The sequence below is a fragment of the Orycteropus afer genome, unplaced genomic scaffold (assembly GCF_000298275.1).
Source record: "Orycteropus afer afer isolate SDZICR_OR568_19922 unplaced genomic scaffold, OryAfe1.0 scaffold00065, whole genome shotgun sequence".
NCBI classification, from domain to species: domain Eukaryota; kingdom Metazoa; phylum Chordata; class Mammalia; order Tubulidentata; family Orycteropodidae; genus Orycteropus; species Orycteropus afer.
Window position 1 is genome coordinate 8,176,958 of NW_006921652.1, and position 15,801 is coordinate 8,192,758.

Below are 15,801 nucleotides of genomic sequence, written 5' to 3' on the forward strand. Positions count from 1 at the left end.
ATTTACTCTGTAAATCTTCACCCAAATCAAAATAAAATTTAAAAAAAAAAAGAAGTTGGAAATACAGATACCATATTATTCAGCAATCCCACTACTGGGGATATGTTGTTGTTGTTGTTATGTGCTGTTGAGTCAGACCTGACTCATAGCGACCCCTCCTTGGGTTTCCAAGGCGATATCACTACGGAAGTAGATTGTCCAACCTTCCTTCTGAGGAGTGGCCAGTGGGTTTGAACCACCAGCCTTCTGGTTAGCAGTCAAGTGCCTTAGGCACTATGCTACTAGATCTCCCACTAGGGATATAGCCTAGAGAAATAAGAGCTGTGACACAAACAGATACACACACACCCATGTACAAGCAGCTCTGGTAGTCAGCAGTTCATGCCTACCAGCCACTCTGTGGAAGAAGACGGGACAATCTACTTGCATAAAGATTTACAGCCTCAGAAATCCAACAGGGGTCACTATGATTCATAATCGACTCAATATCAGTGAGTTTGGTTTGTTTTTTGATGTTCATCACAGCATTATGCACAACAGCAAAATAACGGATACAACCTAAGAGCCCAATTGTGTAGAGCTCCAATTTCCTGTACACCCAGCTTTTTCTAGACATATCTCCACCAACACTTACTTTTCATTTTTCTAAAATTCTAGCGATCTTAGTATGATGTGGTATCTTATAGTAGTTTTTATTTGTCTTTTCCTAATGACTAGTGGGAGTCCTTGGGTGATGCAGATGGTTAACACAATTGGTTACCAACCAAAAGGCTGGAAGTTTAAGTCTACCCAAAGGTGCCTTGGAAGAAAGGCCTGGTGATCTACTTCTGAAAAATCAACTACTGAACACCCTGTGGAGCACATTTCTACTTTGATACACATGGGGTTCCCATGAGTCAGAATCAACTCAAAGACAACTAGTACTGGTAATGACTAATGATGTTGAGCATCTTTTCATGTGCTTCTTGGCTATTTATATATTTTCTTTGGAGAAATCTATTTAACCCCTCCACCCATTTTTAAATTAGGCTATTTGTCTTTTTGTTGTTGACTTGTAAAATTTCTTTATATGTTCTGGATACTAAGATCCTCATCAGATACATGATTTCTAAATATTTTCTCCTGTAGACTTTTTACTTTCTGTGATGCACAAAGTTTTCAATTTTAGTGAAGTCCAATTTACCTATTTTTCTGTTGGTGCTTGTGCTTTAAGTATCATGTCTAAGAATCCAATGTCATGTCCAAGGTCATGAATATCCATCCTTATGTTTTTTTCCTGAGCATTTTATACTTTTAGTTATATTTAGGTCATTGATCCATTTTAAGTTATTTATTTATTTATTTTTTGTATATGATGTGAAGCAGGGGGTTCCAACTTCATTCTTTTGAATGTGTGTATTTGCCCCAGTACCATTTGTTGTAGAGATTCTTCTTTCTTCATGAATGACATTGACACCCTTGTGGAAAATCAACTGGCTACAGATGTGTGAGTTAGTTGGCCTAATTAACATGTTCAATGTTTCAGTTCTACTTCTTAGTTCCTTGTGCAGTGCTTGAGGTCTTAAAAACTTGTAAGTGGCCATCCAACGCACAACAATTGGTCCCTACTCACCTGAAGCAACAGAGGAAGAAGGAGAGTCCGGAAAAGGAGGAAGAAATGGAATATGTCGCTAATTGCCCCCATGCCTCTTCTGCCCTGAGACCAGAACTGGATGGGGTTCAGCTACCATTACTGAATATTTTGATCAAAGATTCCATAGAAGAATCTTGAATGGAAGGGGGGAAATGCAGAACAGAATTTCAAATTCTCATGGAGTGACGGAGGGTGGCTGAACCCCTAAAACTATTACCTTAAGATAATCTTTAAACCTTAAACAAAGTAAGACCCCTGACATCTTCTTAAAACCAAACAATAGTTTACCTTAACTAGTAAAAAATGTCTGTCTTAAGAATTATACTCTTTTAAGAACTATGTAAAACCAAAACCAAACCTGTTACTGTCCAGAAGATTCTGACTCATAATGACCCTATATGGGGTCAAATTGATCAGAGCAACTCAAAAGACAAAACAGGAACCTGAGAGGGCTGTGAATTTATATTAATGGAGGAGGAACAACTCAGAAAAGGAGGGTGAGAATGGCTGCATAGCTCACAGAATATAATCAATATCATAGAATTGTACATGTAGAAACTGCTGACTTGGTATACGTTTTTCTGTGTATATTCTCAACAATAACAACAACACTAACAACAAAATACATTAAAAAACTAAAAAAAAAAAAAAAAAATTATAGGCAAGAAAACCCTCTGGAGCAGTTCTACTCTGTAAATATATGGGGTTGCCATGAGTTAGGACAGCTTAATGGCAATGGGGTTTTTACCTATCCCTTCATCTCTACATTTATTCCAGATATAGGATTTAGGTTATTTAACCCATGAATTTATTACTACAGGAAAACCTGAAGGATTAACAAAGGTTTTCAAATGTCAGTGTCAAATGTCAAACCTGTGTTTCTAAATATGGAACAGGAATCTGCACTGTCTTATACTTTATGAGATCAAAATCTCCTTTCTGAGAAAAAGGGAGACATTTATGACTTTTCAACCTGAATGAACTTTTTAAGCAATTCCTTAAATGCTTGGACAAACAGCATGGTACAATACAAACAAGCAAACAAACGGGTTAAAAAAAACCCTAGGTCTTTGTTCTGGTTTGATCACTTAATTAGCTCTTTCTTGCTGAATATTCTTCAGGATAGCCTGTCCTAGATGACCTTCTCAGTTTTATAACTCCATAATCTGCAACAATGACCTTTATGTTCCCACAAAGAGATGAAAATTTAAAATGAGGGAAAGAAAGTGTTAAAATACTGTATTTGAGGACAGAACTTCAATATAGAATAGTTCTGTTATGATTATTTTTAGAACACAAGCTGATTAATTAAGGACAGGTACCACTTTCAGCTTATTTCCTATACATAATTTTAAAGAAAAACCACAGACCAGGCCACAAAAGACTTTTCTCAGTTCTACACATGAGTAAGCAGACCCACAGACAGTGTAGTACTGGCTTAACAAGGGAGTCCACTGCAGGCCTGGCCTGGGCTCTCTCCCCATGTCCCATTGGCTTTTCTTCACACTGGGTATCTCCTCATCAAATGGAAATACTGCTCTCAGAGAAGTAACCGGGAGACTAGGAACCAGCACTTTCTCTGGCCAACAGGAGAATAAAGAACTTCTTTGCTCTGGATACAGCTAAAACTCCAGTGGCTGGTTCCAGCAGTGACACGGAGCTCAGAGTAGCCAGGGCTACGTGATGCAGCAACAGAGCCAGGGCAGCAGGAGGTACAAGGGACCTTTCACTCAGGCCTTTGGAAGCTTGCAGTGAAGCAGACAAATGTTACTGCCCATCATGGACATGTTAATAGAAAACAAAATTTAACACACTAGTGAAAGCACCTAGATGGCACCAAGTGTAAGATTCAGGGAGCTTGGGAAAGTTAATCAAAACAACCAGAATTCAACAACTAAAAACAACAGCACCACGTACTCCTCTATAATAATTACAATCAAGCTTCCTGAGTCCCTTCTGATGTTTCTATTTCTACAGTGAAAAGAGAAACAACCAATTTCTGAAACCACTAGTGGGAAAACCAGCAGCAACCTTGATAGAGAGGACCATAGAGGATGCAGTGTAGTGGGTTGCATGGTATGGCTTTTCTAGCCATAGTCAAAACTCCCGCTTGAGTTTGCGCCAGGGCAAACAGGAGGTACAAGGGCAGCTGGTAGTAGTAATTTCCTATAATGAGACTGGTAATTAACTCTGTGATGGAATTTGCCATGAGCAACTGAGTAGCTGCTTTTAAACTCCTGATTGTTAAAGTCATCCACCTGGGGTATTTCTGTTAGTGCAGCATAAAGTACTCTTCTACATGCTCTCAAATGTGTAGAATTCTGATGCTGGGATTGGTTAGTTTTGCTACTCTGCTAAGCTTAAAATGAGCCCTCTTAGAGGCAGAGGAGGAATCTGACTGCTGGCTGAGAGAGACATGCTGCTCAGAGAGACACACTGCTGAGAGAGAGATGCCTGGCTGAGAGAAGGATGCCTGGCTGAAACAGAAACATCAGCTAAGAGATGGTGGCAGTGGAACCAACAGGCATGAGACAGAGCAGCAGGCTCCACAGAGGCAGAAGCCAGGCCAAGCGGTCAAGGGCCAGAGAGCCTTGTCCAAGGGCACAGTAGAGGGGAGACTGTCTTGACCGAAGAGCACATTCTCAATATGAATTGAACACATTCCTGAGCACATTCCTGAATATGAATTGTAACCTGTTGCTTCCCTAATAAACTCCATAACTGTAAGTTCTGTGTGGCCACGGCAGCAAATCATCAAACCCAGCAAAGAGGTGGTGAGTGCTGTGGCAGGGACGGCTGGTGTCAGGGTTGTTAAGAGGCCTGGAAGGTGGCAGCATGTCTAGCCTCATAGGAACAGGCCTTGTGCTGCTGATGGTGATTCTGTCTTCCTCTTGTGAAGTTAGAGGAGGTCAGAAGATGCCGCCTCCCTGTCCCTTTAGCAGAGGATCGTTCAATATTGATTAAAACATTACTGCTGTTGTTATGTGCCATTGAGCTGATTACAATTCATAGTGACCCCATGTGACAGAACAGAACTGTTCCATAGGGTTTTCTTGGAGATATATATATATATAAAAGCTCTGGTAGCATAGTGCCTAAGTCACTTGACTGCTAACTAGAAGGCTGGCGGTTCAAACCCATCAGCCACTCCTCAGAAGGAAGATGGGGCAATCTACATCTGTAGTGATACTGCCTCGGAAACCCAAGGAGGGGTCGCTATGAGTCGGGTCTGACTTGACGGCACTTAACAACAACAACTATATATATATAAACTTAATAGCTATTCCTTTTTATTGCTCAGTAATATTCCATTGTATAGAATACCAGTTTGTTTATCCATTCACCATCTTGGCTATTATGAATAAAGGTGCTGTCACAGAGGTCAAGGGAGAGAGTCACAAAGGAGTCAAAGAGGCTTGAAAAGTGTGCTTGGTATCTGGCAATATTAAAGAAACTGCCTATGCTCACCTCTCATGCACTTTATGCTGTCAGTATCAGTCTCACAGAGCTACAGGATCGCAGAGTTCAAATATAAAATCTAACTCTATTTTACATGGGGGTGTGGGAGGATGGGGATTCAGGGAAGCCTGAGGTCACACAGGTCACACTCAGAGGCCAGTGCTTGTGCTGCCCTGCCACAGCTTGTTCCCACCCCCTCCCCGGTTATGTGTGCCTAACAAATTCTTTTCCAAGGCAGGCAGCAGAGAAAGAGCTCTAGGCCTAAAATGTTTAGCCTCACTCCCTACTTCAAAGTGCATGTTAACAGGCCTGAGGATTTCACTCAGTGTTAAAGCCCACCACCTCAAAAAAGAAAAAAAAAAAACCACCACCTACTGCCATAGAGTTGATTCCGACTCACAGAGACACTATAGGACGGAGCAGAACCGCCTCATAGGGTTTCCAAGGCTGAAGATCTTTACAGAAGCAAACTGTTTCATCATTCTCCCAAGGAGTGGCTGGTAGGTTCAAACAGCTGCTCTTTTGTTAGCAGCCAAATGTTTTTAACCACCATACCACCAGATTCCTTACAGACAACTAGGAATAAAGGATCAGTACATACTCAGAGCAGTGGCCTATAGTCACTCTAGCCTGTTCTGCAACTGCCCACACAAGGGGGCCTTTCCTGCCTCTTCATCCCTCAGCTTGTTGTTCCCTCTTCTAGGCTGCCCTCAAGCTCCATCCTCTGCCTGGAATGTCTGGAATGTCCTTCATACTGCCTTCATCCCATGTCCCACCTGTCCTTCAAAACCTAACTTTTCCAGATAACTCCAACCACCACTGCCTGATCCTACTTTCTGATTGTACATTAAGCCACTTGATTCTTTTATATTCATCACTTTGTTATAAAGGGTTTTATATTTCACCTCTTTCCGTTTCAAGTCTAAATACAGTGAAATCTGTGAGGGCCAGAACTTGATCAGACAGTTATTTTTCTGAGTCTCACAAGTTTTCCACCCCTGTAGGGTGCAGTCTGACCACTCTTCTATCGCTCATTTTAGTGGAAAATATTTTTGTTTTCCTTCTCTGACAGGTTTCTACCTTACAAAGGTCTTGGCTTTTGCAGGATTTACTGCATTGCATTTATATCCTTCATGAAGAATACTTTCAACACCTTGAGGGTAGGAATTATGTGATAACTATATTGCTCCCCAAAGAACTACATACTTGCACTATGCTAGGTTCATAGTAAAGGTCCACTGAGATGCATCTTCCTTTTCTCACTAAGGAAAAGAGCTGACTGTGGGCAGAGTTACTCTGGAGAAGTCTGTCTGGTATACAACGATCTTTCTGTAAGCTAATCAATCACCTTAGTACAGACATGGACCACTTCATACCCACTGGGATGACTACAGTAAAAAAAAGATGGACAATAACAAATGTTTGTTAGGATATGAAGAAACTGGGGCACCCTACATTGCTAGTAAGAATGTAAAATGTTGCAGCTGCTTTGTAAAGTAATTACGCAATTCCTCAAAAAGTTAAAGTTACCATGCGACCTAACAATTCCACCCCAAATAAATGAAAACAAGGACTCAAACAAACACTTCTACACATATGTTCATAGCAATATTACTATAATAGCCAAAAAAAATGAAAATAGCACAAATGTCCATCAACTGATGAATGGCCAAATAAAATGTATATACATGTAATGGAATTATTCAGCCACAAAAGAAGAATGAAATACTGATACATGCTACAATGTGGACAGACCTTGAAAATATTATGTTAAGTGAAAGAAGACACGTATTGACATGTGGTCATATATTGTATAAGTACATTTATATGAGCTCTTCAGAATAAGCCTATCTATAGAAATAAGTAGATCACTGGTTGCCAGGGTCAAGTTGAGGAAAAGAGGGAATAGGGAGTGATTGCTACTGGATACAATGTTTCTTTATGGGGTGATGAAAATGTTCTGAAATTAGACAGTGGTGATGGTTGTACAGCCTTGTCATTATACTGAAAAACCACTAAATTGTATACTTTAAAAGAATGAATTTTGTGGCATGTAAATTATATCTAATTTTTTTTAATTAAAAGAAAAGAAATTCTAGTATGTTGCTGAGATCCTGAAACTTTAGGATGTGTAAGAACTACCTATGGTTCATATCAAGATATGAATTCCTGGGCCTCTCTGATAAGACCAAAACCAAACTCAATGCCATTGAGTTGATTCCGACTCACAGTGATCTTCACTGGGTTTCCAATGCTGTAAATCTTTACAGAAGCATCTTTCTGCCCTATCTTTCTGTTGCGGAGCAGCTGTTGGGTTCGAACCACCAACCTTTTGGTTAGCAGACAAACTGCCTTAACCAGGGCCTCTCTGATACCATTACTAAAATTTTGGCCCAATAGATTCAGTAACAGACAGAGCAATTTGCTTTTACCAAGCACACAAGAGGATTCTGATGCAAGTTATTAGCCATGAAGCATATTCCCTGAGACACAGGTAGAGTGAAAAGAAACTGTAATTTAGAATCAGAACAGCTAGATTTAGATTCTGGGACTAGTCATGTAACCTCTCTGCTCCTCAGTTTGCTAAACTATAAAATGGAAATAACAATCTCCCTTTAACAAGACCAAACCAAACCAAACAAAACCCACTGCTGTAGAGTCGATTCTGACTCATAGCGACCCCTCCTTGGGTTTCTGAGGCAGTATCTCTATGGAAGTAGTTTGCCCAATCTTTCTTCTGAGGAGGGGCTGCTGGGTGTGAACTGCCAGCATTCTGGTTACCAGTCAAATGCTTTAAGCACTACACCATGAGAGCTCCTATATAAAGCACCTAGTAGAGTACATGGTATATAGTCAATGTTCAATAAGTGCTAGTTGAATCCTAACCAGGTGCCAGTTTCATTCGACAAATATTGTCAAGTACCTACAATATGAAAGGCATGTTACAAAATTATGACAATTAGTGGGATAAATTTTTAAAATAATCAATTAATGGATTTTACAACATATGAAACAAATCTTAAAGACCACGCATCACTATTTACAAACTATTTAAATTTGCATATTATTTTTTCATGACCCTGGAAAAAGTGAATTTGGGGGTATATCAGGGAAATTACAAATAGCATATGTCCAGGCATCTGATGATTATAAAGAATTTCTAGAGGCTATTAGATAATAAAATCAATACCTGTATTATACATCTTCTTCCCCCACCCCCACTTTGTCTTTTCTCTCCCCAAGGCAAATGGAAGCTTTTAGGGATCATGCATTAAACTACTCTTACATCCTGGGGCAGCCAGGAAATAGTAAGAATGCACTTCATGAAACATGAAGTCTGTTACCTTCAAGTCACGGTGGATAATAGGAGTTTTGCACTGATGTAGGCGGGCAACAGCTTCACAGGTATCACAAAATATCTGGAGTACTTCATTCTCTGTGAAACCTGTTTGCAGGCGCTGATTCATCAGGTTTACCACCTGGCCTCCTGAGAGGGTGCAAAGAAGAGGTTATAAACATTCAGACTTATCACTAAGCCCACACAGGAGCCTGCTGGACAACAGTAACAAAGCTGATAAATGACAGAGACAGCATGGGGCCTGCTTCCTTACACCCTGGGCCCACCCTAATGTGTCAAAAGTTTTTTTATTTTATAAAACACCACAGATGTGAACTGCCCTCATTATGTCTTCAAGACTAGTAGTGGAACTGACAATATGGTCCTGCTATATACTGCCCAATTATGTATAAGATGAGGCCACAGACTCAATTTGTCATATCTTTTAGTAAGAATCATATCACACAATAGATACAAGGACCAGGAAGAGGACATGCTTATAGTCTGAACTTTATGCTTGGTCTCTGGTTTCATAACTTGCTGCTTGGCTGGTGGAAAATGTCCAGGACAAAATGTTAACGACAAATTATACAGATCGCTTGATGTTCCGTGAGTCGGAATTGACTCAACAAGTAATTTGGGATTTCTCACATGTTCCTATTGCCTGTCTCTAAACATTTAACAGGCAGCAGAGAACAAATCATCAAGTTCAAATTTGGTAGAATTTTACAGGATTGGGTTAATGTATTACAGTAGACATTAAAACCTCTGGTTACCATCACATTTTGAGTATCAGCAAAACAACTAATGCATGGTATCTTTAAAGACAGTGAAAAATGTTAGAGGTATAAGGTGATTACAAAACAGGGAACACTCAGACAATGACCCAGGCTTGCAGGTGGCAGCTACTTAGATCAAAAAAGTCAAACCTTTAAACAATGGTTGTATGAAATGCAGCCAACTCTGAATAAATTTTTGCTTAGTTATATCTAGATTTCCCAAGATAAATGTTGCTTAACACTTCAAACTTACTTAACACCACTGTTAACAGTATCACTGTGGCCTTACTGAGAACAGTAGAGCAAGGAGAGGCAAGCCATTTCTTCTAAAACAAGCCATTTCTTCTAGGATTCTTTTGTTCTATCACTTAAGGCTGGTGATGTGGGAGGAGAAGAGAATATGACAGCAAGAGGGCAGGAAGTGACATTGTTTTTCAGTCTACCTGGAGTTGGGTCTTTATTATAGGCAATCATCACATTTTGAAGCATCACAAAGAACACATTCATTCTCATTCATGTACAAGCACAAAACCTTCCTAAACTTAGCAAAAATGAAGTTTTGTATTATCCATTCACTTTGAATTTCCTTGTGCCACTGCTATATCAAGAATTGATAGAAGATACCATATCTTTTAAATTCTTAGTTTCTCATCTTTAAAACCAGAACAGCATACTTTAGGGTATAGCACACATTAAAAGATTGCAATCAAAATGCTAGAGAAATGAGAGCTTAAGAAGGTGGTTCATTTACTTACCTCTACAGAAGTCCATCAGAATGAGAACTTCCCACACGTCGCCACTACTCACGTTGTTGATACTAGAGTCGATGTAACCCACAATGTTCTTGTGCCCTGACAGGTCCCTCTGTGAACAAAAGTGCAGAAATACAATATCAATTAAAGGCATCAATCTGAATAGAATGTGCCAAAAAGTTCATTAACACAGATAATTTAAATACACAGAGATGATACTACCAGTGTTGAGAGGTAAGAGTAAGAAACAGTGTCATTAATAGGTTTCTATCCTCGTTGAGAGCAAAGAAGAAATCAAAAGACATATAAAAACAATTAGTCCAAGTGACTGGTACACCATGCGATCCTCAGCATATACGACTATGAGACCAGAAGAACTAGATGGTGCTCGGCTTCCACTGTCAACCACTTGGAGGGGGCTCTATCTAGGAGATCCTGGATAGAGTGGGAGAACAATGCGGAACAAAACTCAAAATCATTTAAAAAAACGGGGGGGACCAGGTTTGCTGGTTTGATAGACCCTGGTGAAACACCTGAGAGTATGGCCCCTAGCTGCCCTTCAGGTCTGGAACTGAACCCACTCCTGTGGTTTCCAGCCAAACCAAAGACAGGCATATGAGCTGAACATTTATATTAGGTAGATACACTCCTTAGAGTGATCAATCATGGGAGAATGGAAGGGCTGTGTATGCACAGGGAGACAGTTCAGAGGGCAGGAATGCACAGGAGGGAAGGACACAGGGAAGAGGTAAATATGGGGAGGAAGTGAGAGGGGAGCTGTTGCATTATGGGAAATTGCAGTCAATGTCATGAGACAAAATGTATGTGAACTGCTGCATGGAAAATGAATTTGCTCTGTAAACTTTCACCCAAATCACAATAATAATTTAAAGAAAGAATAGGTTTCCAGTGCTCTCTGAGATTCATGGATAAATATTAAATAGCAATTGTGCTACTAAACCACAGCACTCTCCTGTAACTAAACTCTAGAGTCAAATGCACACATGGTGTCTACTTTCTCACCACATCAGTGCCCCATGTAAACCAAAAGCAAAAACTCTCCAAAGCTTCCTAAACTTAACAAAAATGAAGTTTTGTATTATCCATCACTTTGAATGGACAATTATCCATCATTTGGAATGTCATACTCAGGAGTTGATAACAGACTCAGCATCTTTTAACCTCTGTATCTTTTAAACACTATAGAGGGGCTAAGAGGAGAGAGAAAATATGAATTATTTAAATACCTGAATTTTTCATTCAGAAAAATGAAACTGATGTTTTTCCTGCAAGCAGGGGCACTAGTGAATTCAACTTGACCTGTAAATGATTCACAGTGTTTCTCTTCTTTTAATAAACATATGAAAAGAAAAACTACTTTACAATTTGGAAAAGACTATGGGGGCCTCCAGTCCTAAGCATTTTGCTCCTAATTTTTTCAAGCCAACCAACTGAGATATAAGATGGGTCATGCTTTCAGCTCCCCCGTTGGAATCACATATGAGCTCTCAAGGTTGCTGAATGACTGGTACAATCATTTCAATGTCCACAGAAGCAAATCTTTGTAGTGACTATGTTCAAATTCCAAGGTCATTTACAATGAAAGAAGTTAGAGGAAAAAAAGTAAGCAAGCTGGGCAATATTGTTTTTGCACAGAAGTAAGTTAAGATTTTATTTAGTTTTTTAGTTGTAATAAATTATTACAAAAAAGTGGAGGGAAGAGGTCTGGAAAATTTGTGGTTCTATGACAGTCACCTACAAACCTGGCAGTTTGGATCATGAGAGCAGTACCTACTGCCACTCTAGCTGGAGATTCAGCTGTTTGATACCATAGATAAACTTCTTTCAATATGAAATTACATACCAAAACAAGAAGAAGCCTCAGAGTATCAAGTGACCACATCTGAACCCTGAGCATTAAGGTAAAAACTCAACAGAACTTTCCACTGAATGTGGGATTAAGAATGACTATTACCTCAGAAAGGTAAGACAAAGGTAGAAATGTCACCACTGGAATTGGCAATTAGCTATGCAAGAGCATTTCAGAGACGGGATGGGTTGGAGGTGAGAATGGAATTGGGCTTGCAAAGAATGGGAGCTGAGCAAGTAAAGCCAGACTACAGATTACTCTTCCAGAACATTTTGTGATCGAAGAATGGAGCAGCACTGAGGGAAGAATGGGAGAGAACTGAACACTGCAGGGTGAAAGGGACCAGAGGAGGAAAGCTTAAAGATACAGGAGCGGGCAAAGATGACTGATGCAACGAAGTCCTGGGAGCACGGTTAAAGGGACTGGCCTTTGAAAGATATTTCTTTTCTGGCCAGCAAGAAGACAGAGTTAGATATATATAGATTGGTTATGGATATATAGATAGGTTTAAGGCTGGAGAAAAAAGGAATTTGAGTGAGCTTAGATCTACTGTGTTTTGGCTATGTGTTTGTTTTGGTGAACAGCAAGGTAATCTTCCAAGTATAAGAGAATGAGAGAGGCATGCTGAGACAAATAAAAGGTTTAAAGCAAGTGCTTTGGATAACAGACAAGGAAGATGGTGAGGAAGAAAAGCAGTTTCTAGAGATTTCAAGTTTCTTCAAAATGGAAAGTGGCTTCAGGGCTCATGTTTTATAGGCCTACCCTTCTGTGATTTTTCAGTCTCATCACCAAAATTCTAAACCTTGTTTCTTTAGGCAGTCCTGAAAGTAAGACAAACTGGAGAGAAGGCTTTGAAACCAAAATGGAGATCATGTCCATAAATAGAAGTAAAAGACTAATATCTCTACATTTAACTATCTGAAAAAGAATCAGCAATGTTCCCTCTGAGCTCATTTCATCTGAGAGGAATAACAAATTAGTTATTTTGGGGTGGGGGTGGGGGATGGGGGTAGGGGATGACAACATTCAGTAGAGCCTAGAGAACAGAGGAGGTCAAGAGCTATTAGAGGACCAAAGCTGGGTAATTAACATCTGCAGATGGCTCCCTAGAACAGTTTGCCAAGATGTGTGCTGAACAGTTCAAGTCCAAATTCCTGTTCATTTTGTCGTCTGCAAAGATCCTTAGATATGTCCAAGCAAAAAAAAAAAAAAGGATCCACTCTTTGGAGGGAGACTATGCTGTTTACCTTGAACTACCTGATTAGTGTAACAACATCTCAGATTTTAGAATAAAAGCACACTGGTTTACAACTCTGACAGAGAAGATTTGTTTGAATGGCTGTGAAATATGGGAGATGTCAAGAGAAAATTTTACTGCAAATTGAGGCTGACCCATAGTTAGAGTACACTGGCAACAGCTCCTACACAGTTTTCAGTAGAAAGAGGCCAGAGGATGCCTGGGCTTTCCACAGGCTTTAGGTAAAAGACTGGTTCCAGGCTTACAGAGCCGAAACAGACACAGGGATATGGGCTGGGACTTACACTAGGAAGCATCTCAGCCAGCACTTGCTTACTTGGCAAGAGGCAGGGAAGATGTTTTGTTGCTCATGGGTATAACTATTACATGCAGTACTGGGTAAAAGTCTATGTGATAACTATAAGCCAAAATCTGATTTTCAGAGAAGTGTGAAGGGCATATTCAATTAAATGGTAGACTAAATCAGTTTATACCACATGACTTAAGCAATAATAAGCCTGAAGGGTGTGTCGCCATTTAAACTTTTGAGATTAACAATGGGTTGAAAAACACTGATTTACTTTATTAAATAGGTATTTTTAATGGTTTATATTTAGCTCATTAATGTTGACATTAATTTTGTTTGAAGTGCTGAAAACTCTTTTTCATAAACACACAAAAAAGCTACCATTTGAAAATCAGGCCTTTGACCCCGATCCTACAGATCATCACAAATTCCAACTTTATCTGTAGGTCCTAATTAACTTAATTAACCTAATTAACCAGATGTTCTGAAGCTTCAAAACCCCCGTGGCAGGAGAACTCCTGCTTAAGAATCTTAGGACCTTATAGGAAAACTGAGGCACCAATTCTTAAGTAAATCTATAAAAATCTTTACATGACACACCTTTTATGTTCAGGAGAACAAAAAAGGAACATTCTAAATAGCATATCAATAACATGCCACTCACTTCAAAAAGGTAGAAATAAGTTATTTCCCCATATATCATTTGCTCAGACCACCCCTGCTTGGTATTTCAACATAACTGCAAAGGTCTGATCCAGACAGGTCTTGCATTTATAGATGGTAAGTCTCCAAAGAGATATCTTTACCTGCTTTAAACCTCCATCCAAATATTCAACAGCTCTCCGATTTTATGAATCAGTACTATTGATCCTTACTTCTGGAATAATTCCACTCAGGTTCAGGGTTCTACAGACCCTCTTAACCAAATCTCTGTTACCTCTTTATTTAACAGTTCTAAAGCCTGGAATTTTATTTCTCAGAAGTCTGCTTTAAAAAAGTCTTCTCCTCGGTAGTTCATTCTCCCCTTTACCATTTTTCTCTCTATAACCCAGAATTTCTTTTACCATTCTTTTCACAGAGTAATTCACAGGGAAATGAAAACTATCAACTGCAGTGCAGTAGTTAAAACAAACACTTTGAAATCTTGGCTGGTCCTGGAGTTCTATTACCTGGCAAGATATCTGGAACCAAAAGCATTCCACTTTCTACACAACAAGCAGCCACTTACCTTTCTCCTCCCTACACAAACATTTCCCAAGACTTACTGATAAATTTACCTTGTACTTACTGAACAGACCTTTAAAGTCATCTAGAGTCTGATTCAATAGCACTAACAGTCAAACCTTAATATGCATATGAATCATCTGGAAATTTTATTAAAAAGCAGATTCTAATCCAGAAGCTTTGTTATAGGACCTGAGGTTCTAAATTTCTGACAGGTGATACTGATGCTGCTGGAAAGTGGCACTTTAGCAGCAAGGATCTAGAGAAGTTCTACTCTGATGTCCACAGACTTTTTCTAGTTAGTAAACTGTTACCTTTCCATAAGCATTTGGGGAGCTTTGTCAATAGCGTAAGTTGATCAAGTCACTAAGCTTTTTTTTTCCCTACCAAGACTTTTCCTATGAGGGAAGCAGTTCCTTGGTTTACATTCTGACACATGATCTTTAAGTAGCACTCATATATCTATGATCAATTTATTTATTTGTTGGTCAATTTATTTTTTGACAAGGATGTCAAGACAATTAACCGAGAAAAGAATAGCCTTTTCAGAAAATAGCACTAGAACAACTTGATGTTGTTGTTATTTGCCATCGAGTCGGAACTGATTCATAGCGACCCCTCCCTGGGTTCTCGAGGCAGTATCACTGGGGAAGTAGATTGCCCAACCTTTCTTCCAAGGACTGGCTGGTGGGCTTGAACCGTCAGCCTTCTGTTTAGCAGTCAACTACTGTTTAGTAGTTTAGGCACTATGCTACCAAAGCTCCATACTCAGATGCAAAAAAAAAAAAAAAGAATCTGGATCCCCACCCCCAGACACACACCATATACAAAATTGAATTCAAAATGGATCAGAGACCTAAATGTAATTTTTAAACTATAAAATGCTTAGAAAAAAAAAATAGGTATAAATATTCATGACCTTGGAACAGGTGATGAATTATAAATCCTAATGCACAAACATCCAAAGGAAAAACAGATAAACTGGATTTCATAAAAAGTAAACATCTTTGTGCTTTAAAGAAAGTGATAAAACATCCCACAAAGTGGACAAATATAACTACAGGACATATATCGGAGAAGAATCATCATATATATCTATATATCTGTATCTGTGTTGTTGTTGTTGTTATGTGCCATCAAGTCAGCCCTGACTCATAGCGACCCCTTCTTGGGTTTCCAAGGCAGTATCACTACAGAAGTAGG

General features: G+C 39.4%; 1 protein-coding gene across 1 annotated transcript in view; it reads right to left on the bottom strand.

Annotated features, from left to right (window-relative positions):
- The window catches only part of AAK1 (AP2 associated kinase 1), a 234,536-nt gene that overhangs the window by 85,705 nt on the left and 133,030 nt on the right, over positions 1-15,801 (bottom strand). Inside the window, exons 3-4 of the mRNA XM_042780842.1 lie at positions 9,964-10,072; positions 8,437-8,579 (exon numbers count right to left, since the gene is read on the bottom strand). Coding sequence (XP_042636776.1) covers positions 8,437-8,579; positions 9,964-10,072 — 252 coding nt within the window. The remainder of the gene's footprint in view (positions 1-8,436; positions 8,580-9,963; positions 10,073-15,801) is intronic.